At 43.5% G+C, this 21,637-nt stretch overlaps 3 protein-coding genes across 7 annotated transcripts in view; 2 read left to right on the top strand and 1 right to left on the bottom strand.

The window, feature by feature from the left end:
* MGAT4A (alpha-1,3-mannosyl-glycoprotein 4-beta-N-acetylglucosaminyltransferase A) overlaps positions 1-10,572 on the top strand; it is a 172,017-nt gene extending 161,445 nt beyond the window's left edge. For all 5 annotated transcript variants that reach the window (XM_055539416.1, XM_055539418.1, XM_055539419.1 and 2 more), the window contains 2 exons: positions 3,295-3,407; positions 3,553-10,572. In XM_055539416.1, the coding sequence (XP_055395391.1) occupies positions 3,295-3,407; positions 3,553-3,579 (140 nt within the window). In that variant the 3' untranslated portion in view covers positions 3,580-10,572. The remainder of the gene's footprint in view (positions 1-3,294; positions 3,408-3,552) is intronic.
* A 630-nt stretch (positions 10,573-11,202) lies between these two features.
* Positions 11,203-20,067, bottom strand: UNC50 (unc-50 inner nuclear membrane RNA binding protein). Its single transcript, XM_055539421.1, has 6 exons — positions 19,928-20,067; positions 18,572-18,855; positions 17,076-17,196; positions 13,100-13,239; positions 12,910-13,011; positions 11,203-11,536 (listed from the first exon to the last, which is right to left on the bottom strand). The coding sequence occupies exons 2-6, from the start codon at positions 18,849-18,851 to the stop codon at positions 11,400-11,402; spliced, it is 780 nt and encodes a 259-aa protein (XP_055395396.1). The 5' UTR covers positions 18,852-18,855; positions 19,928-20,067; the 3' UTR covers positions 11,203-11,399.
* Positions 20,068-20,107: 40 nt separating this feature from the next.
* The window catches only part of LOC129622775 (cytochrome c oxidase assembly factor 5), a 35,334-nt gene continuing 33,804 nt past the window's right edge, over positions 20,108-21,637 (top strand). The window contains exon 1 of the mRNA XM_055539423.1: positions 20,108-20,335. Coding sequence (XP_055395398.1) covers positions 20,237-20,335 — 99 coding nt within the window. The 5' untranslated portion in view covers positions 20,108-20,236. The remainder of the gene's footprint in view (positions 20,336-21,637) is intronic.

Raw genomic sequence — 21,637 nt, 5'->3', positions numbered from 1 at the left:
TAATAGCACAAGGGTTAGCTGCTTGTTTGAATGGCCTGTGAGCAAAGAATGTTGAAATTTTTTTCATTATTTTCGTTGTTAAGTGGTTGAAAAAAATAAGAATAGTAGTGCTGCTGCTGCTGCTGCTGCTAAGTCGCTTCAGTCATGTCCAGCTCTGTGTGACCCCACAGACGGCAGCCCACCAGGCTCCCCCATCCCTGGGATTCTCCAGGCAAGAACACTGGAGTGGGTTGCCATTTCCTTCTCCAGTGCTTGAAAGCGGAAAGTGAAAGTGAAGTCGCTCAGTCCTGTCCGACTCTAGTGACCCCACGGACTGCAGCCTACCAGGCTTCCTCCGTCCATGGGATTCTCCAAGCAGAAGTACTGGAGTGGGGTGCCATTGCCTTCTATGTCATGATATGTAAAAATTAGAAAGTATCCCCATTTCCGTGCCCGTGAATAGTTTGTTTGGAACATGGCCATGCTCGTTTGTTTCTGGGTTGTCTGTGTGTGTCTTTCTGCTACAGCTGCAGAGAGAAGCGAGCAGTTGCCAAAGAGATGGAGGTGGTGCTCCCGTTGCTTTGAACTGCTGCTCAGTGTACTACCAGTAACGCTGCTGCGTTACGGTTTGGCAGTGTTGCATGTGCCACACACATCACTCTATTGTGACATTTAAAAAAAAATTACCAGTGATTACCCTTCAGGTAAAAACGAGAAGAGAGTGGACTTTGAATGTTGTGCTTTTTAACACAGTGGAATCTGGGTTCTTCTACAAAGTTAGATGGCAGGTCATCGTGCTGACTGTGTAAAGGAACTGTACTGAAGAATATGTTACCAAATCAGCCACTCACAACAGTATTCCCAGCTCACAGGAAAGCAATGGGCAGAAAAACTAGAAAATGTAACATATATCGCCTCACTGAGAGTTTCTTCGCAAAAATAAAAGATTCTAATGGGGCTGTAACCAAAGTGGCTCACATGTTAGAAAGCAAGAAAACCATCACCAGTGTTTAGCTGTAACAGCCAGAGATACGTGTACAGAGAAAAATCTTATTTCAGACCATTAGACTTTCAGTAGTAACTTTTGATTGAGAAGTTGGGGACCTTGAGAGCAATGTCAGTAATCAAAAGGCAAGCAAATTATTTGAGTAGTTTTTTTTGGCTTGAGTTGACAGATACTACTGCCTTATCTGTTAACAACCGCGGCCTCGTTATTTGGAGTCAATGCCAGGTTTGAAGCGACTGAACAATTGGCCTCTGTGCATAGTCTGTAGAGAACAAGTGCAGGCAAGAGTGTTTTCAAACAAGTTGAGAAGACACAGAATTTGTACATCCTGAAGTGGAGTCTGCTAGGATATGTTACAGTGAATGGTGGCGAAAATACTTGTGTAGGAGAAGGGTTTGATGGACAGAGTTACAAAGCTTGTAAAACCGTTTACTGCTGTATTTAAAATGGATAACCAACAAGGACCCACTGTACTGTATATGGAACTCTGCTCAGTGTTACGCGGCAACCTGGATGGGAGGGGAGTTTGGGAGAGAATGGATACATGTCTATGTATGGCTGAGTTGTTCTGCTGTGCACCTGAAACCATCACAGCATGGTTAATCAGCTATACTCCAATGTAAAATAAAAAGTTTTAAAAAGCCGTAAGGTATTCCAGTGTTCTTGCCTGGAGAATTCCAGGGACAGAGGAGCCTGGTAGGAGGCCGTCTGTGGGGTCGCACAGAGTTGGACATGACTGAAGCGACTTAGCAGCAGCAGCAGCAAGGTATTTCAAGCCTATGGTTATCTTATTATGCGTCAATAGATGCTTTACAGAGTGCTTGAATCTGTCATGTATGATTAATTTATTGAACTAGAAGTATTGCCAGTGAATTTTATTCACTCTCGTTGACTTCATCAACATCAGTTCTGTGAATTTTTGTCAGAAATAAGACCTGAATATTCTGACTTGCCCTACCAAACAGCAGTTCTGGGGCTTAGCAGTGATAAAATTTTATTTATTTATTTTTAAGCTCTGGAATAAGAATTGAAAATTTTCCAAGTGAGAAAGTTTTTGAGTGCCTTCGACTACTGTTATCTTTTTGAAAATAGTTTTTGCTTCAGACCTGATAATGTTTCTTAGTGAATTCAACCTAAAATTATTAAAATAAAACAGTTCTTATGTGCAAAACTTATATTGCATTCAAGTCACTTTGGTGACACCAAACTACAAGAAATATCAAGCTAATTGAGGAGGTTCCACATAACCTTTGATTGGACGTGATTCATCTGTAATGTTATGATAAGGTAAAAGACTCTTAATAGAATTTGACGCAGATACCTTCCAAGTCATGGATATGCTCCATTAAATCTTGTGCTTATGGGTTAGTAACATTATTTGGCAGTATCTTATCTAGGCTGTGTGAAAGGAAACCTTCAAGATATATCAAAATCTCATATGTTATGTGGCAGTTTGGAGGGGAGGAGTGTCTAATACTTAGTTGAAATTTTGAATTTCATCAATAAAAATTTTATGGAAATTAGTTTTTCTCTTTTCCTATACGAGTACCTGTGTGATATTCCCAAATGCTCTCTTGACCCACAAAGCCTAAAATATTTACTATCTGCTATTTTTAGGAAGTTTGCCAATCTCTGGCTTAGAGCAGTGTGATTCAGAACAACCATTTTTCTGACACTTTTTCAACAGTGTTTTTGTTTTGTTTCCTTGCTGTTTCCTCACGGCAAGAAAAGTAGAGTAGAAAGCTTATTATCTTTTCTAGGTCTTGGTCCTTATCCTTACAGGAGAGCTTTATGAGCTTGTCATTTATAATGGAGTTTTATATTAGACCTGCCTTGAGGATGTATCATATCTTAATTCCTCTTAGATTTGACCTTGGAAATCACTCAAGGCCAACTCTCGTGTGTGTGTGTCTAATTAAGCAGTGAAATCTGTTACTATTGACTCAGTCCTCAAAGTAGACTGAGAGATGGTAAGGAGTATGTTTTGTAAGGCTTGTAAGTCATATTTTACTAAAAACTTGTGTTAGTTGATGTCAGAATAAATATATTTACTTTTTAAAAATGTGCAATAAAATGTATTGCTCTGCCTGTTAAATAGGTTGCTGCTCGTTTTAAAGCATGTACTACTTTGTGAAAAATTTAAACCTGGAATAAAGGTAGTAGGAAGAAAACAAATTCACCCATCCTTTGTGTAAAAACATCTACTGGAAATACTTTTTTGGTGTTTTCCTTCCCCGCTTTAAGTTAGTGATAGTTTATGCGTGCTTGTTTCGGTCTTACCCCAGCAAGTGTTGATTTTTCCTCTGCAGGGAAATTTGAAAATGGTGTTGCGGAAGGGATGGTGGATCCCAACCTAAACCCCATTTCGGCCTTCCGACTTTCAGTTATTCAGAATTCTGCTGTTTGGGCCATTCTTAATGAGGTAAGACAATACATTAAATCAGTGGAACAGATTAGATTCTACTTTTTTTTTTTTTTTTTTTACAACATTTGGATTTCATACTTAAGATCTTTTTCGAATTGAAAATTGATTGCCATATCATGCTGTTCACTATCTTGTATTTCAGATCCATATTAAAAAAGTCACAAACTGACCATCTCTACTAAGAAACCAACACATTTTTTCCCTGTGAATTTGTTGATTAAAGACAGCTGAGCACGTACCTTTTTTTGGTAACTTGAATTCTACCTCTCGCGAAATCTACTGTAGATAAAATGATTGTCATATTTCCACTTGGAAAATGAATCTCCCACGGATAATTGTATTCATTTGAATCTAAGCTGTCCTCCAGTTTTAACTCAACTCAAACGTTTTACAGTTATGACAGCCTGTTAATATGACTTGTACTATTTTGGTATTATACTAATACATAAGAGTTGTACATATTGTTACATTCATTAAATTTGGGAAAAATTAATGTTAAATACATTTTATGAAGGGGGTACTTTTGAAGTTCATTTATTTTAGTATTATAGACCCTCTTTTATAGATGATCAGGGATTATATATATATAAATATATAAATATACATAAAATGTTATGGAGTTAATTTATTAGAAATACTTAAGAAGTACATATTTTTGTGCAGTAAATTTTTGAATCAATACTTTTTTTGAAAACCAGTTACCTTGCTTTTTTAAGTTCTTTCTATATTTTTCTTTGGAAATGCAAACATTACGAGTTAATGCCATTTTTCAAATGCACTGCCATTTAAGAATGATTCTAGATTGATTTCCTAACTGAAGTACTTTTATAATCACAATGATTCTGAGCAAAATATTTTCAAAGCCGTTTGTCATTCCTTAAAGCCAGGATTTTAAAGACCAATGTCCTTCTTGAGGGTTATTTTACTATACTGTGTATGGTGTATAGCCACAAAAATCAGTCTGATAAATTTTAATGTGCAAGGGTGATGCATTTCAACCCAAATTACCATAAACTGAAGTCATTACATTTCCTCTGATATGCAAAATGACAAACTCTTCTTTCTGTATTAATCTTCGTCTAAAATCCACGAATTAGATGCATTTTCTCTTGAGGCTTTTATACCTGCACTCATTCTGAGTTCTGACAAAATGTTTTCTAGGTAATGCTGTTGTACAAGTCACAACTGGTTTAGTTTTAAAGAAAAATGTAATTGTAATGGTGGGTTTTTGGCGAAAGGTATTGTAACAGGTGTATGTTTTTCAAAGTAATTTATTCTGTTGCAGTATGAACTGTAAGTAAATTCACATCCAGAGAGTATTTATTACTCTTAAACTTGCAATTCCACATGATGTCACTACTGTAGACAAAAATATTATCAGCTTTAGCAGTCAGTGATCTTAACGGAAGTCTTTTACAAAATTACGAATTATCAACATCAGTTCCCAGCCACCGCGGTGTCCTCAGGTGGGTTGCAGGCAGCTACAGGTGTGCAGAGCTTAAACCCTCTGGGCTTTCCGAATAGCCCATGGCCGAGGCCTTGGGCGCTGGAGGTTCTAGCTGGTTGCCTTTAGCCTGGAGAAGTGTCACCTATACCCAGCAGGCTGAACAAATAGCTTTCAAACAGCTTATTTTCTGTACAGGGTCATGCAGTGAAAAAGGATGGAAAACACAGATAGGGTACAATTTTTTTCCATTACTTGAATGGTTCTTGATTTAAAAGTTACACGTTGCCAACCACGATTATTTTTATGTCAAAGTCTAGTTAAACATTTTCCTCAAGGTTTTTAAAATTTACTTCGTATTTTCTTTAATTTACCTTTTCTTCCCAACTCTCCTTGGCCCAGTGCCTGGCAAGGAAATTTCACTGGAAAAGCATAGCCTCTCATTATAAAACATTGGAACCAGCTTCACATACTAAATTGCTGCTCTAACAACCAAGTGGCAGGAGGTAAAAATCTGGGGGTGGGTTTAGAACCCCCTTGTTCCTCTGCTTCCCGAGTAGCCGACTGTGACTTGAGGAAGAAAGGCCATGCTCTGAGAGTCCAAGGAGTGGCAGTAAGTGCAGCTCCTGGCCCTTTGTTAGGGTGCATGTCTTGCGACTGAGCCTTATCCAGGCAGCTCTGCAGAGCTGAGGGTGAAAACTTACTAGCTCATCCCTCCTGTTCCTAAGAAGAGTTTTAGCCACGTTTTGTCTTTCAAGGACTCCCTTGTGCACCCCTTCCTTCCTGTGAATTTGTTACCAGTGCCTCATTGAGCCCAGAACACTGCCTGACACACGGCAGGTACCCAGGCAGGGTCTGCGGGAGGGGACCAGCTCTTCCAGCCCACACTCCTCTTCCTTTTCCTGAACTCTCTTCCGCTGCTGTCCTTGCCACACACTTGCACGCGCGTGCACACACACATGGTCTCAACTGTCAGTTTCTGTTTGTGGGGTGTGTGTGCACAGACATGTACTCACTCTGACCAAATGTCAAGCTCCCGTGGGCAAGCGTGTATGTCATGCTTCCTGCCCATCCCCTGCTGTACAGGTGTCCATGGAGCCTCTTGTCTGCTGAGCGCTCCTCCCCTGATTTCCACTAGACAATTAGAAGCTTGCCAAGAACAGGCAATTCTAGTGGTTGCCCTTAAGAATCATGTTAGGGACTGAAGTATTGGGACAGAAGATTAGGGAACTTGGAACAGAGAGAAAGTAAATACTTGACCTTGAATGGATGCTGAACCACTTTTGCCCAAAGAGTGAGTGGGGAAAAACTGTGTCAAATGTGGGACTAATTTTACTTTTCTGTGTGTCTGTGGCATGATGTCGCTGGAGCTCTGCTGTCCTCTACAGTAGCCACTGGACAACCGGGCAGCTACTTAATAAAACACTCAGCTCTGTAGTCACACTGGCCCTCCCTATGGCTAGTGGCCACTGGATCGAACAGCACAGATATAGAACATCTCCATCATCCCAGAAAATTCTTTAGGACAGCACTGTGTCAAGAGTGCTAATATGAACATTTTAAAATTCAGAATAATGAGTTGCAATCATGAAGCTACAAGCAGACATGCAGAATATGTCATAGTGTAAATGATGATGAGTATTTGCAGAGAGAAGAGAAAGTTGAGGACCTATTTCTAGGTTTCTGACATCCAGTTCTAAATTCCTTGCTCTCAGTCTCATGCGTTCTTTACGGCATTCACTGTCTCTGCTATTGGAGTCCAGTTAAGATCTACAACTTGAAGTTGAGGTTCCAAAGCTTGTGATTGACAAACTTTGGAAAACACGAATGCACGTGGATTCTTGAGCACGCAGGCTCTAGACATGTATGTATAGGTTAATTCAACTGTTGGAGGTGTCTTTTATAGCTTTTTTAGATCAACAACTGCATCAGTAAATAATTAGAAAAACGTCAGCGGTGCTGTGAAGTCTTCTCTTAAATGTGTCCTGGTAATAAAAACATTGTCTGCTAACAGTGCTGTCTGCGGAGCCAAGTGTGATTATATGCAAACAGCATGTTTGGAAAGATTGCTCTAATTCATGGCAGTGTGTATTTGTAGCAGCCAGACTTCTGTGGATGACCCCCAGTGACTTCGTAGATTTTGAGTGTATGTGAAACCTGTGAGTATGACCCATAATTATGTTGTACAGCAAAAGGGAGATTATCTGGGAACAGCTAACCAAATCATGTGGGCCCTGAGTTTTCTCAGGCTGTCAGCAGAAGTCAGAGATTCAAAGCAGGAGGACTTGAGACACCATGGCTGGTTTTAGATGGGGGCAGCCACATGAGGAGAAATGCCTCTTAAGGAGCTGAGAGGCCCTAGCCGGCAGCCAAGGGAATGGAAACTGTAGTCCTGCAGCCGCAGGAACTGAACTCAACCAGCAATCTGAAGGAGTCTGCAGATGGACGCTGCTTCAGCAGCCAAGAGCCTGGTCCCCGCCAGCACCTGGATTCCAGCCTTCTGAGACCTTGAGCAGAGAGCGCAGTCCTATCTGCCTGGACTTCTGGCCTACAGACCTGTAAGATAATAGATGGGTATTGTCTTAAGCTTTTAAATTTGCCATGATTTAATGCAGCAGTAGAAAATGAATATGATATTTAAAAGAGGTGAAGCAGAAAAGTCTTCCTACTTGATTCCTTCTGGTGTGTTATTTTTATTTTTTAAATTGGAGGATAACTGCTTTACAATATTGTGTTGGTTTCTGCCATACATCAGCATGAATCAGCCACAGGTATACCTATGTCCCCTCCCTTCTGAAACCCCTCCCACTCTACCCCACCCCACTAGGTGGTCACAGAGCACTGGCTTGAGTTTCCTGAGTCATACAGCAAATTCTCACTTGCTGTTTTACGTATGGTAATGTACGTTTCCATGCTGTTCTCTCAATCCGTCCCACCTCTCCTTCCCCAGCTGTGTCCACAGATCTGTTCTCTGTCTGCATCTCCATTGCTGCCCTGCAAATAGGATCATCAGTACCATCTTTCTAGATTCTATATGCATGCGTTAATATACAATATCTGTCTTTCTCTTTTTGACTTACTTCACTCTGTATAATAGACTCTAGGTTCATCCATCTCTAGGACCGACTCAGATGTACACTTTTTTATCTAATAGTTGAGTAGTATTCCACTGTATATATGTACCACAATTTCTTTATCCATTCATCTGTTGATGGACATCTAAGTTGCTTCCATGTCCTAGCTATTGTAAAAAGTACTGCAATGAACATTGGGATTACATGTGTCTCTTTCATTTATGGTTTTCTCAGGCTATATGCCCAGTAGTGGGATTGTTGGGTCATGTGGTAGTTCTGTTCCTAGTTTTTCAAGGAATTGTCATACTAGCTGCATCAGTTTACATTCCCACCAACAGTGCGAGAGCGTTCCCTTTTCCCCAGATCTTCTCCAGCATTCATGGTTTGTAGGTTTTTTACTGAAGACCATTCTGACTGGCATGAGGTGATACTTCCTTGTAGTTCTGATTTGCATTAATAATGAGCTATGTTGAGCATCTTTTCATGTTTGTTGGCCATCTGTATGTTTTCTGAGAAATGTCTGTTTAGGTCATCCGTCCATTTTTTGATTGGGTTTTCTGTTTTTGAGCTGCACGAGCTGCTTGTATATCTTGGAGATTAATCCTTTGTCAGTTGTTTTGTTTGCCTATTGTGTTTTTTCTCCCATTCTGAGGGTTGTCTTTTAATCTTATTATTTCCTTTGCCGTGCAAAAGCTTTTCATTAAGTCCCATTTGTTTACTTTTATTTCTATTACTCTAGGAGGTGGGTCACGGAGAAGCTTGCTGTGATGTATGTCAAAGAGTGCACCACATGTTTTCCTGTAAAAGCTTTATGGTTTCTGGCCTTACATTTAAATCTTTAATCCATTTTGAGTTTATTTCTTGTGTTAGTGTTCTAGTTTCATTTTTTTATACATAGTTGGGTTATTTCTTGATAAACACATGAATAAAGTCTTGTCCTACCAGATTATATATCCAAGTCTCATCTGGGAGTCTCTCCCGAAGACCTCAGTTAATTTTCATTGGAAGGTTGTTGGCAAAAACTTGCAGCAGCTTAGCAGCGCATTTCATAAAGGAACTGCTAGCATGACATCACAGGAGCAGGATCCAGTAAGGCGTATTTTTCCTGGAATCAGCGTCACCTGATGTTGATTTTGATTGTTCTGAGCCTGTCAGTTGTTACTAAGAATGAATAATGCTATTTTAAATAAGCTATTAAGAGGAAAAAAAGTATGCCTTTGTGTAGAGATCAAATAATCTACTCTGTATTACTTTATAATCTAAGCACAGATCAAATCCTGTATGTGCTAAACAAAGTTTTGTAATTCACATTTATTTTCCAAAATACTTTTGCTCCCAAACTGTTAATTGCTGAAGTTTAATTTTGGTTTATCCATATTTTTTGTGCTTCTTTGACTATATTGCCATAGCCCTGATATAAGTTGAAAAGAAAGAAAATGAGAGGCTAAAGTTATCAAAAAGTCAAAGATTTGAGTCATAATCGTATCTGAAGTCCTAAAGAAAAGGAAACATTTCCAAGCTATGGAGCAGTGTTTATAGTGTGTGAGATTTAGTTTGAGAATTGTATATCTTTAATTATTAATCTTAACATATATATGGCATAACTAATATGCTTCATTTCTTCAATGCATGTGAACCTATAGTGTTGAAGAGACCACTACAAGAGTATTACTAAAAAAAAAAACCAGGCATTTTTTATATTTATATACCCATATCATCAATATCTATAGAGAAACTTGACTCTTCTTACCTGAAACACTCGCTTCACCTGTTAGGGTGCTAGCTAGAGCATTTCCAGAGGAACAAACCAGAAAGGGCTGGAGCTTCAGAGTATGAGTGGGCAATTTAGATGTCATTCAAAAAATGTAAACTGAGTGTTGGACTGGAAACGCTTGTGTGGAAAAACGTTAGGAACTGTGGTGCTAAAACTGTTCTAGAATAAGGATTGTCTGCTGTGGGGAACATTCCATATTCTTGGACTGGAGGAAGGCTGTTTAATTCAGAGCATTAGTCATTAGCAAATTGCCCTGGAATCAAAGATTTGGTACTTGAGTTTGATAAGCATTCCATTATTTGTTCAAAATGCTCAGTCTGCTGAAATTTGGGTGAAAATGCCTTTTGAAGACACAGTCCCTGAGCCTTAATGATGGCCGGTGTGGACAGTGGTGTGAGATGCACGGCCAGCGGATCTGGCGTTCTCAGTGTCGTCGGTCGTGTTTTCTAAGAAAGATTTTAGAGATTAGCTGATTATATGTAACCATTGTTTCATTTATGGGGTCAAAGGCTAAAGCATTTCTCCTTGAGAACAAACTTCATTTGGAAAGGCTGTCTGCGATTGGGGTGTTTCTGGAAGCACCCCTGGGAGAAGCTGCCTGAAGAACTGCTTTTCCAGGTTGTACCAATGTTTTTTTTTTCCCCTGAAATATACTGTACATATTTCCCGTATAACATCTTCATTGATTGGATTGGTAATAACTGTAGTAATATCTTAGGTCCTGTTGGATTTTCAAAGGCAGATTATTTATTTTCTAATTTGCTGCTAAAACTGAAAACCTGACAAGTGGTCCCGTTGACCGTGCCTTCATCACTGTTTCTCTGTGCCACAACCGTTCATGTGTATTTGAAATAAAGAAGTTTAAAAAGCCATGTTGAATTCAAGACTCCTTCTAATAAAAAACAGGTAAAACTTCATGAGTACCAAGCTTTTTTATTATTCTAGTTTTGTTTAACATTGATATATAATAATAGCTTACCGAGACTATTTTCACTTAGAAAACAATAGTAGATTTGTGTGTTTTGGAAAGTCTTTAAAAAAAAAAAAAAAAGCCTTAGTTGTTAAGACCATGATTATCAGCATTATACAGAGGTTCACTCATACCTTACGTGTGTTATACAGTTCCCAGAGTAAGAATAGCTTCTGGGGGACTCTTCATCTACTACATTTTGTTGGTTGGGTATTTTTTTTTTTTTTGCATAAATAATGGCTATTAGTGACATTTACAGCCTGTAGTTCAGTGATTCCTAAAGAGACTTTTAAAGCTTAAATTAGGGCCCTTGTGGCTTATATAAAAGTTTAAAATGTGGCCTGTAAGAAATGGGGGTGACTCTGTACCTTGTCAGTAACAGTTGGGGAGGGGATGGGACACATATGACTATTATGTGGATACGTGTTCAAAAATAATTTGTTAAAAAGTTTTACCTTTTTATTTTCTTCATAGCCTTAGTACTTTGCATATCATTCTGTGTGCAAATATTTATGAATAAAAGATAACACTTTAGTTTAAAAAATATTTATTGTAGAAATGTACATTTAATCAGTTTTAAGGAATGTACTAAGTATTAACATTTATAGTTCTTCAAATCTGCAAACTTTATACCTTTAAGATATCTACAATGATAGTTTATTTACAGGTTTCACAAGAAATCACCACCTCACCAATACTGCTGCTCAGATGTAAGGGGCGCCCTGGCTCACTTCACTCTGTACTTGTAGAAGGAGCAGAGCGTGTGGGTGAAGTTCCAGCCCAGTGCTAGTGACAGCCCGTAGAGCAGGATGAGAGGTGCAAACGGGTAGAGAAGGATCACCGTGTTTTTCAAAAATGGCAGTGCTGGAAAAGGACCAGGATTCAGGTTAAGGGTGAGAGTCAACATCGCCAGTTATTAATGGAGGAAGTGGTGAATTTAAACCTGTGATGCTTCAGAAGCTTCCCATCTTAATGTACCAGCAGAGATGGATGATGTTATAGGAAAAAACCAACTTTCAGCTGTTTTGAGATTTCCCGACCGAGGGAGTGTTACACCTCCACTTCGAGAAGGTGAGCTCTCAACTAGGATCCCAGACTTTAGGAAAGAAATGAAGCTCTCAAATATAGAACCCACCCCCAGATATCTGTGTTTCTTTCTTTCTCACTTGTCACTTCCTGTTAGTGGGTCCATACCCCATGCATTCAAATCTAAGTATTTCTCATACAAGTAGTCCCCAAACTGAAACTGAGCTGTGCCCAAAGAATCTTCTAAATTGTAGGAGTTACCAGGACAGTGATCCAAAATCCACTTCCATCTCCCCCAAACGAGAGACAGGACCTCCCCAATGCCCAAAATGAGGTGTTACAATTTGGAGGTGGGGGGGGCAAGTGGTTCCTGACAAAGTCAAGGGGACTCTCTGACCAGTGGAATCAGTCACATGTGAGTCCAAGTGACTTAGGTTTACAGTAAGATCCTAAACATCTAGAGGGACAATAAAGGAAAGGGCTACAATACATAACACTAACAAGTCATAAGATCTCTAAATTTAACTCCTAATAGCAGTCATTTTTTAACATACATGAAGAAAAATAAATATGGTTCTCATTCATACTATGAAAGATGAACTGAGAGCAGGATTGAATAATGAATTTATAAACATATCCTGAGTTCAGCAGAAGCTAGGCTTGATCATCTGTGATCATCCACAGTACCTCTCACCCCTAGGCTTCTCCAGTCCAGCAGGTGGCCTGGGACCAACACAGATGTTTACAAAATGAAAAATATTTCAGAATCATCCCCCAATCATAAAACAGAAAATACGGCAAAGGTTTTAAACATGCCCAGACACTGGACCCAACCCTTTCCTCATCTGACTGACTGCTGGTAACCCAGAACCCAAAAGCCTGGGAGAAAAAAAACTCGTCATGGGTTCCTGCAAGAAACCTGGAGAGCATCAGTATGGTTTAACATGGTTCCTTGAAATTATAAAGTTTGTTATGCACCATCTATGCCACTTTGGAGCTACGGGACCATGGATAAATTACTTAATCTCTCTGGGCTTGACTCCTCATTTGAAAAATGGGGAATAGTAAACCTGTATCATGTAACTAAAGACTAACTGGGAGAATTTATGTAAAACACCATGGTCAGTGCCAGCTCCATAAAGCTCACTGTATTACTGTTACAACTTCTCCCCTCCCCGTAGTGTTGTCAACCAAAAAAATCAATTACTTACCACTGTATCCTAAGAAAGTTACATAGATATAGTAGCCAACAGCAACCAACCATAAGGTATTTCCGACTAAATATCCAATAAATGTGTCTGTTAGGATGACATCTGCCGAAGAGACACGGACAATGAATCTTTTTTCAGTGGGTACAATGAAGACTTTCTGATGGCAAGTTTAGAAGAAACTGCTACTTACGGTTGATGAAAAAAAGCTGTATAAAATGCAGAATGACCAGGAGAGGATAAAAAGCATTCAGATGCACGTCGAAGGCATAGCCCCACTCCACATCATAGTCTCTGCTCTGCCGTTTCACTAAATACTTATTGGAGATAAACCTGAAAAAAAGGGTAACATTTCTTTCATGATACAATAAAATTAACCCCATGCGTATTTACTATCTTCTATAGCTCAAGCATTATTCCAGACACTGGAGATATGGTGGTAAACAAATTTCTGCCTTCAATCTAGTGGGAGTGGACTGACAATACAGTCAGATGGCCCTATGGAGAAAGACTAAGCAGGACAGAAGGGCAGAGGCTACCAAGGTGAAATGTTAACTATGACAAGAGTCATGAGAGAGCGACATCTGGGCAAAGAACCAGGGGCAGTGATGGGAACCCCTGGGGCAGAGCCTGCCAAGCAGAGAGGAGTCTTGAGCACAGAGTGGGGGAGGGGCTCAGAGTGCCTGCAGCTGGTGAGAAGACAGCAGGGAATGAAATGGGACAAGAAAAAGGAGCATCTCATAGACCCTGTGGCCAATGTCAGACGTTTGGCTCTTCCTCTTGGTGGAATAAGAACTCACTGAGGAGTTCCCAAAAGGACCTTTGGCTTACAGTTTTGACGGGGTTCCTCTGGCTGCAGTCTGAGAACAGACCCTGGGGACAATGGAAGCAAAGAGGCAGGAGGGAGGTCACTGTGAGGAGGAGAGGAGAGGGTGGCGGCAGCGGGGGCACTGGCCCGGGGGCGACTACAGCTGGGAGGCCCAAACGACGAGAGTGGAGTACTAGACAGTGGGTGCCAGAGGAAAAGGTTAGTCAAGGACAACTGAGAGACTCCTGCCTTAAAACCAGTGAAAGATGGAGGTGCCACTGAGGCAGGAGTGGCTGCACCAAGAGTGATTTGGGTGCAGGAAGGGGGCCCTCTTATGGTGAAGAAGAAATACAGAAAGAAGGTCTAGAAGCTTAGAGGAGCAGTCCACACAGGGGATATACAGATTCATGTGTGCAGATGCTATTAAAAGCCATGAACTTGAATGAGATCACCCAGAGTGAACACAACTAGGGAACAGGTCTGCGGCCTAAGACTGGGGTCACATACACCCCACCAACCCCCGCCCCGCTGCGGAAAGTTCAGGGAATCTGGAGGAACCAGTAAGGAAAGAGTGGCCAGCGACATCTCCAGCCACAGGAACGGTCACTCAAGCTCGTGCCTCTGTTCCACAACATGGTCTCATGGTTCCTTTAAATGATGAATAAATGAAAAGGCAGACATCCAGGTAACAGAAAGGTCTTCAAAGGAAAAGAACAAAAAGGACTGTAAACAGTTATGGAAATTCGATGGTTGCTTCTACATGTGATTTCAAGGATACTGTTAAGAAAAATGCTATCCCTACAGTGGAAATAAAAATAGAAAAAAAAACGAGAGGTGTTATAGTACTAATAAAATAGTCCTATACTCAATTGTCTGAAAATGTCAAGATCCGAGTGCTTTGCTAGAACAAACTGGAACTTACCAAAACACCTTCCACATGAGCCAAGGCTGTGCTATAAAATGAATGGAGTAAGAAGTGTTTAGCTCACCATCCAAGGGCTCCCATTCAATGGTCCTGCTGCCGCCCCCACCCCTCTGCTCAGCCCTTAAACAGGTGCTTCCCAGGCTTCTGGCCTTCATCCAGGTCTCACCTCTAGAACACTGACACTCCTCCCGGGAGAGCTCAGGACAGATGAGTCCTCCCCTCCCACCTTCAGATTAAGAATGCCAGTCACATCCTCATTTTGGCCAGACTGCTGCAGCCTCCAAGTTCCCTCCCCCAGTGTCTGCTGCTGCTGCTAAGTCGCTTCAGTCGTGTCCGACTCTGTGCGACCCCATAGACGGCAGCCCATTAGGCTCCCCTATCACTGGGATTCTCCAGGCAAGAACACTGGAGGGGGTTGCCATTTCCTTCTCCAATGCATGAAAGTGAAAGTGAAGTTGCTCAGTCATGTCCGACTCTTAGCGACCCCATGGACTGCAGCCCACCAGGCTCCTCCATCCATGGGATTTTCCAGGCAAGAGTACTGGAGTGCGGTGCCATTGCCTTCTCCGCTGCCAGTGTCTAATGAACCTTTATTTCATTATCAACAAGTCTCCTGAACTCAGCATGTCCCATATGGAATGCACCGGCACCCGAAGCCCACATGGGCACTCAGAAGCCCACAGCCTGCAGGCCCCCCTAGAGGCCCTGGGCTCCCCCTCTTCCCTGCCATCCTCCACTTCTGGAATCACCTCACTAGTCTGGGCTTCCTCTGCTCAAACACAGACCACACAATTGCACCCAGCCTCACCACTCTCTCCAGCTCCTCCTCCTCCACAGTCAGAAGATTTTTCATTAGTTCAGTTCAGTTCAGTTGCTCAGTTGTGTCCAGGCCTCCCTGTCCATCACAAACTCCCGGAGCCTACCCAAACTCACGTCCATTGAGTTGGTGATGCCATCCAACCATCTCATCCTCTGTCATCCCCTCCTCCTCCTGCCCCCAATCCCTCCCAGTATCAGGGTCTTTTCCAATGAGCCAGTTCTTTGCATCAGGTGGCCAAAGTATTGGAGTTTCAGCTTCAACATCAGTCCTTCCAATGAACACCCAGGACTGATCTCCTTTAGGATGGACTGGTTGGATTTCCTTGTTGTCCAAGGGACTCTCAAGAGTCTTCTCCCAACACCACAGTTCAAAGGCATCTTCTTCGGTGCTCTTTATAGTCCAACTCGCACATCCATTCATTACTACTGGAAAAACCATAGCCTTGACTAGATGGACCTTTCTTGGCAAAGTAATGTCTCTGCTTTTTAATATGCTGTCTAGGTTGGTCATAACTTTCCTTCCAAGGAATAAGCGTCTTTTAATTTCATGGCTACAATCACCATCTGCAGTGATTTTGGAGCCCCCAAAATAAAGTCAGCCACTGTTTCCACATCTATTTGTCATCTTAGTTAGCAGTATCCTTTTTAGGCCAGATTTTAGAATTTAAGGGGCTTCCCTTGTGGCTCAGGTGGTAAAGAATCCACCTGCAATGCAGGAGACCTGGGTTCGATCCCTGGGTTGGGAAGATCCCCTGGAGAAGGAAAAGGCTACCCACCCCTGTATTCTGGCCTGGAGAATTCCACAGACTATGGGATCTATGGGGTCACAAAGAAGCAGACATGACTGAGCAACTTTCACTTAGAATTTTAGATTACTGGTGCGTTGCATTTTTTGACTACCCAGCACATATAAAACCTACTGGACTGGTCAGGAGTTAACAAAGCAAAGTAACAGGCTTGTATCATCAGAGGTCAGCTTGCTCAAAATGTTAACAGCTACCATTTATTGAGCACAGACTGTATGCCAGGTGCTTTTCATAGTACAAGCTTTTCAAATACCTCACAAATAGATAATTAACTTCCATCTTCCAAGAAGGACAGGGTAAATGGCCGAGCTGGCACTTGAACCCAGGTCTCTCTGCAACTCAGGTTCCAGTGTTTTCTCTGATACACAACAGCAACCACCAGCCCCTTGCTGAGCTCACCCGCCTGTCCACCCCTCCCGCCAACCACACAAGAGCACCCATCAAAACATCAAATGCCAAATTGATACTCAGCACACTATTACTGGTACAGCAAACCCAGAGAGAGTCAGATTGAGAACAGTCAACTTCAGCAGAATTGGCTGTGAAACATTTTTGCAAAATCAGGGATTTTGTTAATACGACATAATCATGACTTCAATTCACTTATTTGGTGCAGTTTGACAAAGCAGACCATCCCCTGAAGAGTATTTTCTGCTCTAGGTGCCAACACAGGAGAATGAGTTATGGTAATCCTGGCGGACAAAATCAGTGCTTTCAGTTCATATAGTTTCCATTTCCATCAGCTACTCTCTGAAGCAAACAGAGGGAGGCTCTACAGTAGCATCTGAAAAACCAAAGCTTCCGTACTTACCACATTAAGGTTGATATGAGAAGACCGACGCCTACGCAGTCTATGAATACCACCCAAAGGAGCAGCTTTATCGTCTCAAAAAACCCCATGTCCAGCACAAAGCCAAATCCTATTGTGGACACTGCAAGAAAGATTTACAAGATGCATTCAGGCACTTTGCTAGATTCTAAGCTTACAGGTCCGTTTCTGCCTTTCAGATGCCCACTCCAGAATGGGATGCAGGTATGTAAAATAAGCTATCTTAGTAATAGATGTAATTGATTAAGAAATGCAGATCGCCCTGGAACACACAACTACCACTGAGATACCTGACGTTTACTGAGGAGGCCCCTGTGTATCTGTGATTCACCAGGGTAGCCCCAGCATTCAGAATATGACCACTACTGAGAAAGCACTCACATGTTTAAACCCAGTTAAAGGTGGGCTTCCCTGGTGGCTTAGATTGTAAAGAATCTGCCTGCAATGCAGGAGACCCAGGTTTGACTCCTGGCTCAGGAAGATCCTCTGGAGAAGGAAATGGCTACCAACTCCCGTATTCTTGCCTGGTGAATTTCACGGACAGAGGAGACTGGAAGGCTACAGTCCAAGGGGTCACAAAAAGTCAGACATGATTGAGACACTAAAAGTGGTTCAGACCCTTTCACTGCACTATTGGAGAACTTAAAGCAGTTTCTCAAGATCATATTAGTACTTTCCGAACCCTCACTCTGGATGGACCCGATGCAAGTGAGAAGTGAAAGTGTTAGTCCCTCAGTCATGTCTGACTCTTTGCGACCCCATGGACGGCAGCCCACCAGGCTCTTCTGTCCATGGCATTCTCCAGGCAAGAATACTGGAGTAGGTTGCCATTCCCTTCTCCAGGGGATCTTCCTGACCCAGGGATCGAACATGGGTCTCCTGCACTGCAGGCAGGTTATTTACCAACTGAGTCACCAGGGAAGCCCTGGATCAGCCTGAGGGTGAAATGTAATTTCCAATCTCAGTAGTCCTTTTTCACAGTAAGTTTGCATCTGGGTATCAGTGAATTTATGAAAAATGTGAAAGTGTTAATTGCTTGGTTGTATCTGATTCTTTTGCGACCCTATGGACTGTAGTCATAGGAAATGGGTAGCCATTTCCTTCTGCAGGGGATCTTCCTGACCCAGGGATCGAACTCAGGTCTCCAGCACTGCAGGCAGATTCTTCACCATCTGAAGCACCAGGGAAGCCCTACGTATTTATCACGGCAGTTGAAAGACATGGAGTGACTCTGTCCTGTGCTTTTCAAAGTTCCGAGGAACCAGTTTCCTTTGGCATCTGCTTGGGACCTTTAAAGTCAGGAAGAATACCACTCTCTTTCCTGTGAGGAGATTTTGGAGACTTCAGAAAGGAAGACAACGGCTTCAGAGAACCCCAAATTATGATCCATAACACGCTGACAACAGGATTCTCCAATTGACAAGTCCAACCTGAAACACTCAATTGATTTCTCAACTCTCCTGCAGATAAACACTTACCACAGAGCCAGATACTTAACAGGACCAAGAAAGCCGGGTCATCCCTGGCCCACTGATCTTTCGTCTGCTTCCTATAGTGAAAGTTTCTATAAACTCTCTGTGGGGAAGTGAACAGGTAGAGCATCTGCCAGGCAGCAAACTCAAAGTCCATCTGCCGGAAACGGAAAAGCCTCCTCAGGTATTTGTAGCGTTTTGCTCCCGCTGTGTGTCTGGCTGCATCCCTGGAACTCAACACTCCGTTCCCCTGCACTGGGGAATTCACCGAAGTACTTGGTAACATCTTCCTAGATAAGAGGGAGGAAAAATTATATTATTAATACAAATCATCAGAAGAAACTGCCAGCCTCTAGCACCCCTCTTGTGAATTATTTAGGAGAGCAGTCACCTTACATTTTGGCCCCGATCCCTGAGAAGAGGCAGGACTCAAAAGAGAGTAAATTTGGTTCTGAGGCTGATTTGGGAGCTGGAGAACTGCCCATTGCACTTCAGGAAAGGGCTGCCCCGTGGCCTTCTGAACCTTCATAATAACGCTTTTACAAGGTCCACCCATTCTCTGTACTTCATTTCTGTCAATCCTCAGACATGCTCCACCTCTCCCCACCTCCTCCCACCCCTTCTCCAGAAGCAGAGATAGCGATGGAGCCAAAATTTGAACTCAGGCAGTCTGAATCAAAAGTCCACCTGTCATCTGTGCTAACAATCAAGACTTTAAGGAAAAGCCTTTGCTGAAGCCAAACAGAAACGATGTTCCCGACGAGGTAAAGTAAATGGCTTATCACACAAGTCCATCAGCGCCTCACCAACAAACAACTCGTTCATTAGCATGGGATGTAAAAACAAGGCAAAACTCAAACGCATAATGTTTTACTTCCTGAATAGTTCATCATGGGAACGACAGCGTGGGGGTCCAGTCCAACCAATCTGAAGCCAGGGAGGCGCCGGTCATCGTCCGGCCTCCATGTCCCGCCCCGGCAGCCCAGTGTCGGGCTCCAATCCCCAGGCCTCCAGGACGCTGCTCCCCGCCGGCTCGGGGCCTCCGGTAAGGCGGCCAGATTGAGCATAAAAACACATGACGTCCAGTTACAACTGCATCGCAGATACAACAGTAATTTGTAATATAAGCAGGTCCGAAACACTGCATGAGACCCACAGCTATGCAGACATCATTCGCTGTTATCTGAAATTCGGCTGTAACCAGCCTCTGCGATGGTATCTGGCAGCCCCACCGCAGGCCGAGCAGCCGGACCCGGGCGCGGTCACTCCAGGGCCGGGTGATGTGGGGCCGCAAGTTGCCGGAGGAAAAGGCTGACCAGCGAGCCCGAGTCGCGCGCAGACCGGGCCGTCAGCAGGCCTCACCTGGAGCCCGGCGGCGGCGTCCACCGGCTTCACATACAACCGCCACCACCGCCGAGCAGCCGACCCAGCAGCCGCTGGGCCAACTCGCCTCCCCGCTACGTCAACCACGTAGGGGGCGCGTCGCGTCACGTGACCCACAAACGCCGCGCGCGCTACCTCCCGCGTTACGTCTCTCGCCGCGCGCCCACCGGAAGTGGTTGCTACCGCTCTTTTTCCGGTTCCGCCCGCCGCGGCGTCACTGGCGTCCTGAGGAGTCTGGGCCATCTCGGAAGGAGAGGGTGGAGGCCGCGGCCAGCTGGAGGCGCAGTCATGCCCCGGTATTACGAGGACAAGCCTGAGGGCGGCGCGTGCGCGGGCGTGAAGGAGGATCTGGGCTTGTGTCTGTTGCAGTCTGACTGCGTGCTCAAGGTAGCGCGGCCTGGCGCTCGGATGACCGAGTCCCGAAGCGGGGAGGCGAGGCTGGTGGAGGGTCCCTGGCGGGCCCCAGTGGTGGCTGAGTCGTGCCTCCGAGTTCGCGGTCCTAGGTGTCCACCACCTTAATGAACTTGGGCGAGTCCACTGTTGGAACCTGACTTCCCAATGGTGAAATTGGAGAAAATGGTGCTGCCCCTTTGGGTTTTTGTAAAGTTTAAACCATCTCGAGTCCTGAAACACGAAATGCTGCTGCTGTGCTGGGTTCTGGTGGCATATGGGAGAGTATCAGGTTTCTGGAGCCCTGGAAAATGAGAACCAGTAAATTAGCAGATAATTACATGAACCTGGCATACTGTGTTGCTTCGTGAAACCTCCTTGCTCAGTTCAGTTGTGGCTGAATAGATGCTGTATTTACTTTGTGCTGGTCTGAACTTGTTGCTGAGTTCTGTGTATTCCAGGATAAGCTGTGGAAGAGGCAGCTTTTTAATTTTCACCACTTTGTATCTTGCGCCCCCTACCGTTGAACTTGTGGTTTTAGGTGCTGTGATGGGAGACAGGAATTTGCTATCTTTCCTTCAGTACAGCCACAGGTCTTCTCTGGAGCCAATCGGATATCATGCGTGCCTTAAGTCGTTTCCTACTTTTTGCGACCCCGTAGACCCTACCCCTCTAGGCTCCTCTGTCCATGGGATGGTCCAGGCAAGAATACTGGAGTGGGTTGTCGTGCCCGCCTCCAGGGGATCTTCCCGACCTGGGATCGAACCCGTGTCTTTTGTGTCTCCTGCTTTGGCAAGTGAGTTCTTTACCACTAGCGCCACCTGGGAAGCCCAGTGAGGGTCAAAGTCGACTGGCAAACCTGGATTCTGCCGTTCAGTTCAGTTCAGTCGCTCAGTCGTGTCCGACTCTTTGCAACCCCACGGAGTGAAGCACTCCAGGCTTCCCTGTCTATCACCAGCTCCCGGAGTTTACTCAAACTCATGTCCATTGAGTCAGTGATGCCATCCAACCATCTCAACCACTGTCGTCCCCTTCTCCTGCCTTCAGTCATTCCCAGCATCAGGGTCTTGTCCAGTGAGCCAGTTCTTCGCATCAGGTGGCCGAAGTATTGGATTATCAGCTTCAGTATCAGTCCCTCCAATGAATATTCAGGACTGATTTCCTTCAGGATAGACTGGTTGGATCTCGTTGCTGTCCAAAGGGCTCTCAAGAGTCTTCTCCAACACCACAGTTCAAAAGCATCAATTCTTTGGTGCTCAGCTTTCTTTATAGTCCAGCTCTCACATCCATGCATGACTA

The sequence above is a fragment of the Bubalus kerabau genome, chromosome 11 (genome assembly GCF_029407905.1).
Source record: "Bubalus kerabau isolate K-KA32 ecotype Philippines breed swamp buffalo chromosome 11, PCC_UOA_SB_1v2, whole genome shotgun sequence".
Taxonomy (NCBI): Eukaryota; Metazoa; Chordata; class Mammalia; order Artiodactyla; family Bovidae; genus Bubalus; species Bubalus kerabau.
The sequence above is the reverse complement of the archived record's forward strand: the minus strand, read 5'-3'. Positions and strand labels throughout refer to the sequence as shown.